General features: G+C 42.4%; 1 protein-coding gene across 1 annotated transcript; it reads left to right on the top strand.

Moving 5' to 3' along the window:
* Positions 1-1,886: 1,886 nt before the first annotated feature.
* Positions 1,887-3,715, top strand: LOC104596106 (low-temperature-induced 65 kDa protein). The gene is made up of 4 exons (XM_010257137.3): positions 1,887-2,130; positions 2,261-2,494; positions 2,587-2,784; positions 2,872-3,715. The coding sequence occupies exons 1-4, from the start codon at positions 2,046-2,048 to the stop codon at positions 3,564-3,566; spliced, it is 1,212 nt and encodes a 403-aa protein (XP_010255439.1). The 5' UTR covers positions 1,887-2,045; the 3' UTR covers positions 3,567-3,715.
* The last annotated feature ends 4,929 nt before the right edge of the window (positions 3,716-8,644 follow it).

The raw sequence follows: 8,644 nt of genomic DNA, 5'->3' as shown, positions 1-8,644 counted from the left end.
TGTGTATCTTACGAGTCATGCATATTGGTATGTACACTACAACTGGATATATATCCACCGATATGGTGGATACGGTTCGATACACACCGATATGGAGGTGTATCCGTGTCTAGTTTGACAAAATTGTACATTGAGTACTTTTGGATTGTTTTTCATCTTTAATACAAGTTAAATAATAGTATTATGAAAAATGAAATAAATAATTTAAGATTTAATTTTTCCAAAAAATTTAATAAAAACTAAAATTTATAAAAATAATATATTTCATCTATGATTTATATATTTTATTTTACACATAATTATATGTTAAAAATGAAAACATAGTTATTATTTGAAAAAATAGAATTATTATATAAAAATACTAAATAAATAAAATTTCCCAAAAAAATTTAATAAAAATTGAAAATTAAATATAATTTATTTTATCTACCTTAAATGATTTATTTTTTTATTTTACAATTATGTGTAAAATAAAAACATTATATGTTAAAGCTGAAAATATATTTATTATTTAAAAAGTAGTTGTTATTTAAATAAAATACTAAATTAATAAATATTCCCAAAAGTTAATAAAAATTGAAAATTTTAATTATAAAAGTGAAAGTGTGATAATTCTAGAGTCTCGGTATTGTTTATTGTAATATGTTTATATCTTATTCGTAGATAATTCAACTTTTGGTTTAATATGATTAATGTATTTATGTGATTTATATGCATTTCACTAGCGTATTCAAGTTTTTCTATACCTTTCGTTCGTATCCATACGTTTATAAAATATACCTGCATCCGTATTTAATTTATCTGATATGATACCCAATATCAATACTTAGATCGATCCTTGCCCAGAATACATCCCAACCATGTATTGGAAACATATCCCAAATATGAAAGATGTTCCCAATCATCATCATATTTTCCGACTTCTTAGTTATCCTTTCCAAACAAAGCATTGTATTATTCTTGTTGAAGAAGAATATCATGGAATTTGATTTTCCATAGTTCAAAATTCTTTGTCCCATCAACCTTCTCAACCTCAAACCAATTACTTGCCATTTTACCACACTTTCATTCTCTCAACCAACAACTATTCAACAACACAAAAGGAGAGACAAATGAAAGAAAGCCAAAAGTAATAGAATACACCCTTTGTAAAAAAAAAAAAAAAAAAAATTGTAGAGAGAACCACCACACTCAAGTGTATCTTACAAACACAAAGAACCCTTCTGCCGTTCCTTCTTTCCTGCTACTCTTTCTCTGTCTCTCAAATGTAACACCAACCTACTACATTGGCATCTTATCCAATGTTCAAATTACACATAGATTAACATATGGAAGTAAGTAAATCTAATGGTTCTTTAAAGCACAAGTAAGGAGCAAAGAAAGAACCTTTGCTTTGGATATAGGATTTACGGGTGTGTGATGTTTTGTATCCATTTTTGACTCATATGCTATATACCAAAGTCTCTCTCTAAACTGCCACATAAGAGGCCAATTAAGAGACAGATCATTGAACTCTTTCTTTAAATGGGCAGCTCATAGATCCCAACACGCTCTCGTTTATACTTCTTAGCAAAATTGCATTTAAACTCGAAACGCCTGGATGACACGTGGCTGTTGGGGGATAAGATACAGAGACTACCTCTGTCCTCTGCATGTTATATCCTTCGTTATAGATAAATATTATAAAATTCTATCCAATACCGCAATACGGGCGGTCGGGCTTTGTGATCCACGTGGACCCACCTGAGTGATTACTGCCGAGTCGACAGCTACGTGTAAAGCTGGTATATATCTACTGAGGACACGTTTGGAGTTGGTAAACACTTGTTATCAACCCAAAGTTTCAAAAGGCAAACGCAGTTCCAGCCGCTTCCTTTAAAAATCTGTGAAATGTTCTCATTCCAATCCATCTATCTTACATTACATTCTACCTCACTACAATAATAGATACAACAGCGTAATTGTTGTAGTTGCAGCGATCGACAAGGTGAAGTCTCTTGATCTCATCTCGATTCCAGGAGTACTAATTGCAGCTGCAGCAAAAGATGCATAATACTCAAGTGGCACCCGTTCACGCCCATGCTTACGACAAAAATCCACTCGACCCCCACAACGTGCGTCTCCAAACTGGTGAGGAAACATTTCTTCATTTCCGCAAATCTTATCTTTGTGTACTTCTTCTTCCTCTGCGATCGAGTTGCGGCTTTTTCTCAATCGTTTAAATGAATATACTGTCTAAAGACTGTATTAATTGTTGAAGGCGAAGATGAACAGCGTGAGAAGAAGTCTGTATTAAAGAAGGTGAAGGACAAGGCAAAGAAGATAACAGACAGACTCGGTATTAAAAAGCATGGCCGACGCGGCCATGACGCCAAAGATGACGATCACATTCGTCCCGACCATGATGAGGGCTACGACGAAGACGAAGAGGAGGAGGAGGAGGAGGACACTGATGAACAAATTGAACAAGACCCCGAAATTCATAGAGCACCCAGTACGTTTATTTTCTTCTCGACAATATATGCATGCGCGCATTTTCCAATTTCATTAGAAGTTGTCTTGATGATTTTTTGTATTTTCTTTCAGTCTATGAGTCAACAACGGCTCGGGCCGGAGAAGTTGGGGCTGCTTCTGCTTTAGGGCAGTCGCGGGTGAATTTGGGTGCTACGAGTGGGCAGTTACCACCCTTGGAAAAGGACTCTCCTGCTCCTCCAAAGGACCGAGATGTTGCATCCCATCCTGCTCCAAACTATCAGAACAATGCTACCGATCCAATAGCCGCAGGTAACTCACATCTACCACCGGTGGACTACTTTATTTTCAGAGTTGTCCCTGTCTCAACTCAATTACTGATCATCCTTGTTTAAACAGGAGGACAGGAAACAGGGGTCGAACCCATCCTCGGGTCGGTTGGGAATATGAAAGACTCTAAACAGGTTGAACCACAGGCGTGGTCTTATAAGGGAAATGAGCATCATCAGTCCTCCCGAGATTTGCCTCCCAGTCACATTGATACAGCCTCAGGGAATCTCCAGTCGGTGCCTGATACCGAAGCTGTAGTTCACTCTCAAGTAGAGGAAGGAAAACCAACAAATCAGCCCAGCCATACTGAGAAAATTTCTTCCGCAACCTCTGCAATCGCCGAGAAAGCAATCTCTGCAAAGAACGTAGTTGCGTCAAAGCTTGGCTATGGTGGAAATGAAGGGGAGGTGGTTCATGAAACACCTGAAGGTGGGGACTCGACTAAGTCGACGCCGGTTGGTGAATATAGCAAGAAAATTGCAGCGGCGGTGACGGAGACGCTAGCTCCAGTGTATGATAAAGTTGCGGAGGCAGGAAGCGTGGTGGTATCGAAGATGCAAGGGATGGGTACGGAGTCAGAAGGTGGAGGCGTCAGTAGTGCGGATAAAGGAGTTTCTATGAAGGAGGATTTGACGGTGCAGTCGAGACCTGGTGAGGAAGAGGCAGAGAAGGCATCACCGCCTCGAGGAAGAGTGACAGAGTCAGAGGAGGTGAAAACTCGTTTGGGCTCCGACGAAGAATGCTGCGCAATAGGTAATCTCTGAGGATTACGGAATGGACTCTTGCAGGTTTAATATACGACTCTTCAATTTGAGTTTGCCATGAATCAAAATCAAAATTAAAATTGTGTAACGATGTAATCTATTAATACTATCTTTTTATATTCAAATTTGAGGGTTCATCTCTTTGTCTATCTAAATGCGTTAAATGGCTTGGAACCTTTGGGTTACAAGATAAAAATATATTTTTGTTTATTTTTAAACAATTATTTAATAGAGGATGAAGTTAGTTTTGTTGCCCAAATTGAACAGTTTCTGTTAATGGAAGGTAAGGTAAGGTTTTTAGAAACTAAACAAAAATTTTCTTAACAGTCCGGATTACAGGGGTCTCCCACAATTCCTTCTCATAACATAAAAGCCTAACAGTGTTTTCTCATCATGAGGAAGGTTGAAAGATAACTATCCTTCAAAAAAAAACTGAGCTTGAGCCGTTATCTGATAAATATTCAAAATGTTTGATGGATGGGTACTTACAGACTTCATGGTGTGTATATGTTGATGAAAGGAAGAGAGGGGTGGATGACCGGGTTAATTAGTTTCAATCAACCCTTGGGCTTGGGCTTGGGCTTTGCTTATATAATTTAGTTTGGGTATGAATGAAGAAAGAAAAACAATAATGAATGAATACAAATCAAGTGACCAACACCGAAATATGACATCATACCTTGGTCGACAAAACCCACCCACGTGGTGGTTGGACACAATATGCCGAGGAGACTCAAATATAGGCCGAATTAAGATATCCTATTCATGCATACGAGTTTGAATAAGGTCAACATTTAAATGGCCGAATTCGAATTTGAATTTAAATATTATAATATTCAAATATTATTTAGTTATTATATATAATATATAAAATTTTTAAATGTTTTATAGAATTTATATATTTATATATTTTGTATATTTATTAATTATTTAAAATAATTAATTAGTTGAATTTAATATTTGAATATTTAATTCGAATTCTAATATTAATTTTTAATATCTGATAGATATCAAATCGAATTTCATCCGTTTACACTCTTACTCAAATACAATTCAGTTACAAGAGAATGTAGAGTTGTGGGCTGGCATGGCCTGCCAACGGCCAGCGGCTTGGGCTGGCCGTATCGGGTTAGGCTATTGGTTCTAGGCGGGTTTGGGCCCAATTGGGTCAGATTATTTTTTTGCATTTTGAATTTTTTTAATACTTTAACTTTTTTGGGAACATGTGAACAAATTGAAAAATAAAAATTTGTTATCTTAACAAATTACAAAATGCCAAATGGGCAATAAATTAAATTTGAAACTTGAACAATACAATGATAAAAAACATACTTAACAAAATGGAATAAAATATAAAAATTATAAATACAATTACAAATTAAAAATTACATTTTTGAAAAAATAGCAAATAATTTAAATAAAATTGAATAACAAAATTTATAATAACTTTAAAAATGCTACAAAATTATTGATTATACGAAAAAATTATTGTTTTTATATTTTTCTTCAAATTACATCTCCTTGATCATACAATGGTACAATATCTAATTCAGTTTTGTATAAATTTAAATATATATTGATAAAAAACCAGTTTTGCATAAAAAACTAATCGGTTTAAATATATATTTTAGATTTGCATGAAAACTAAAAAGAAATCAACTTAAATAAAAATATATATTTAAATATAGATATTTTAGTTTAAATATATATATAAAAACCGACTAAACCGATGGGTCGGTTTTGCTTCAGGGTCAATCAGTTTTAGTTTAGTCAATGAGTAAATCGATCAGGTAGGGTCGGTTAAAGAAAATTGATGAAGGAAGATTTGGCCCGACCTCTTGACCACCCAACACGTGGAAACAACCGAGATGGCCTGGCAGAAGCAATAGCTCGGCACGACAGTACGCTCAAGGCGTGAGTTCCGAGAGGAGGAACCAACAGTCCGAGCTCCCCAAAAGGAGCCCAAACTCTCCCAAAAGGAGCCCCAACAACCCGAATTGGCCCACCCTAGGGCAACTTGGGCTACACTTCTACCCGAACTCAAGACTTCACCTCGCACACCACTCCATCACTTCGTCTCCAGGCCGCCGAATTGAACAACCGTACCTAACACCAAAGGAGTCCGTATCCTGAGGCGGCACACCTGACTGACTTAGGATCTGACGCTTGACAACCGCACTTCAACGGCCATCTGCCACTGCCACCTACCACCGCCACCTCCAGTCACAGAGACGGCTCCGACAAAGAGAGCAGTGGCGGTTGTCTGCCCCAGCAGAGGTGATGACACCCGAACTGGCAGAAGTGCAGAGGTAATGATACCCAACCTGACAGAAGCCTGGGAGTGAGTGCACGAAGTGGTTATAAAAGGCCCTCTTCCCCCCAAGAAGGAAGGTACGTGATAACTTTGCGTCATCTGGTTTTTCATCTTGCCTGAGGAAATACTAACTTGAGCTTCGGAGCACTCTCATTGGGCTCCTCCTCGGAGATTACTCGCTTTCTTCCCTGTTTCAAGCACCTTTTGCTCCAGCCAGAGGCAAGATCGTTGACAGCTAGGACCGACCGGATTGCACTCCATCAATTGGCGCTGTCTGTGGGAACGCTTCTAAAAGCCTCCCTCTAAAACTCTCATAACCCCTTTTTTTCCAAGAAACCCCAACACCCATGGCTTCTTCCAGCAATGCTGGACGTAGCACGGAGATGAACGCCACCGGGGAACAACTTCAAGTCCCCGTGGTGTGCATCGGACAGTTCACCATCCCCCTTCCGGTGGATGGGATCCCCAGCCTGAATGCGCCACGAACAGTGGCACCCGTGAACCTTCCCGCCATGAATGTCCCCCTTCCTCTCTCTGTCGAGACAACCTTTACCGAACCAACTGTTGTCCCCCTGGCGACTAGCAAAAACCAGTTTGATGACTTTATGCAGTGCATGCGGGCAATGCAAGCCCAAATGCACCAGTTCCAGCAGCATCAGCTCCACCAGCACCAAGTATTGCACCACATCTCTCAGTATCACAATCAGCAGCAGTTCCCCCAACTGCCTCTGAACCAACCACAGCTTCAACCGCGGCACCCCGCTCCGGAGCCGGTTAAGCCCTCCCCTCAGGGTGGGTGCCTTCACCGAGGAGAAGCCTCCCAACTTCAGAACCCCCCAAGAGCCAGGCCTCATCCCCGGGCCGGGGGGAAAGAAAAATCACCCCCGCCTCGCAACTCGCTGACGGGTCGGGAACCTCGCCCGCCAAGTCAGCACCTCGGCACTCCTAGCGGCGGACTACCAACAGTCCAGGCCCATCGAGCTCGGCAACACCGAGGCCAGCAATGCCAGTACCAAGCCCACTCAGCAATGAAGACGCCAACGAAGTCGTCGAACTACCACCCGCATCCTGCCCGAGCTCCGAGGTAAAGAAGAGGCAAGCTCAAACGAGGTAAAAGCCACCCCTATTCTCTCAGTCCCTTCCCCCCTCTCATCAGAACTCCTTGCAGTCCCCATGCCTAGAGATTTCAAACTCCCCCCTTTAGACAAGTATGATGGGTCCTTCGACCCCAACGACCACGTCGATGCCTTCCAGTCCCAAATGCACCTGGCAAGGGCCAATGAATCATGCATCTGTGTGGCCTTCACTACCACCTTCAGGGGGTGGCCCGCACCTGGTACAGGAACCTGGCCCTCGGATCAGTAAGAAGCGAGACCCAATTCGTGCAGGTCTTCACCGCGCACTTCGTTACCAGCAAGCGGTGCCCCAGAACCGAGGAGAGCATCTTCGGAGTAGTCCAGAGAGGAAAGTCCATCCGGGGCTACATCAAGCGGTTCAATGATGCGTGCTTGCATGGTACACCGCGACTGGACCCCACGGTGCAGCTCGCGGCAGCAAAGAGAGGAGTGACACACTAGGAGTTCAAGTGGCACATGGTAGTTAGCCAGCCCGCGACCGTAGCTGAATTCCTCAAGCTCGCAGATAAATTCATGAGAACAGAGGAGGAGATTAACCAAAGGACCGAAAGCGGGATCGAGAAAAGGAAGAGGGAAGGCGAGCCCTCCAACCCAGATGACAGAAGAAGGAAAGATCCAGCTCGGGAGACGAAGCCGAGCCAGCCGTTCAAAGCTCCCTTAGCAGCTCGGATGGACTACACACCCTTAAACGCGAAGTGGGCTGAGATCTTGATGACGATCAAAGACGCCCCGTACATAAAATGACCACCTCGCCTAAAAGGGAACCCAAACGAGAGGAACAAAAACTTGTACTGCACTTTCCAAAGAGACCACGGTCATAGTACCGAACATTGTAATAATCTCCGGGACGAGATAGAGGGACTCATTCGTCGCGGGTACTTGAGAAATTTTGTATAGCATAATAATAATAATAATAAGATAGGTCGGCAAGGGGAGCACGGTAAGGATGCCCCTGAGTCCAGCAGCAGGCCGACTGAACCGTCGCAAAGACAACCTCCGGAAGAGAGGCCAGTTCAAGGAACCATCCACGTGATAGTGGGAGGTTCGGTAGTAGTGGGTTGTACTTCGACAGCGGCCTGGGCGTCAGTTCGCGAAGCTGCCCAAGAAGAACAGAACCCTCCGAAGAGGGCAAAGACGGAGGAAGCGATTTTCTTCACGGAAGAGGATGCGCGAGGGGTCCACTACCCCCACGATGATGCGTTTGTCATAAAACTAAGGATCAGCGACTTCGAAGTCAGGCGCGTGCTTGTTGATTCAGGTAGCTCGGTGGACATTCTCTTCAAGTCGGCGTTTGACCAGCTTCAGTTGCAGAGAAGCGAGTTGAAGCTCGCAAACACTCCTCTGGTGGGCTTCAACGGAGAGGAAGTCAGGCCCCTTGGGAAAATAACAGTACCTGTGGAACTCGGCACATGGCCCTGTGCGGTTAAACTCAACCACGATTTTCTGGTGGTCGCGACCCCCTCCCCATACAATGCCATAATAGGGCGGCCAATCACTCATATCCTACGTGCAGTGGTCTCCACCTACTACTTGGCAATGAAGTTTCCTACAGACTTCGGTGTGGGGGTAGCGCGAGGCGACCAGCTTGAGTCCCGCAAGTGCTATGTTGCCGCCCTGAAGGAAAAAAC

This window comes from Nelumbo nucifera, chromosome 1 (assembly GCF_055504915.1).
Source record: "Nelumbo nucifera cultivar China Antique chromosome 1, China Antique-T2T, whole genome shotgun sequence".
Classification (NCBI taxonomy): Eukaryota; Viridiplantae; Streptophyta; class Magnoliopsida; order Proteales; family Nelumbonaceae; genus Nelumbo; species Nelumbo nucifera.
The sequence above is the reverse complement of the archived record's forward strand: the minus strand, read 5'-3'. Positions and strand labels throughout refer to the sequence as shown.

Coding starts and splice junctions, on each gene's coding strand:
- LOC104596106 (XM_010257137.3), top strand. CDS start 2,046: ATGCATAATACTCAAGTGGCACCCGTTCACGCCCATGCTTACGACAAA. Junction 2,131..2,260: donor CAACGTGCGTCTCCAAACTG/GTGAGGAAACAT, acceptor TAATTGTTGAAG/GCGAAGATGAACAGCGTGAG. Junction 2,785..2,871: donor TACCGATCCAATAGCCGCAG/GTAACTCACATC, acceptor TTGTTTAAACAG/GAGGACAGGAAACAGGGGTC.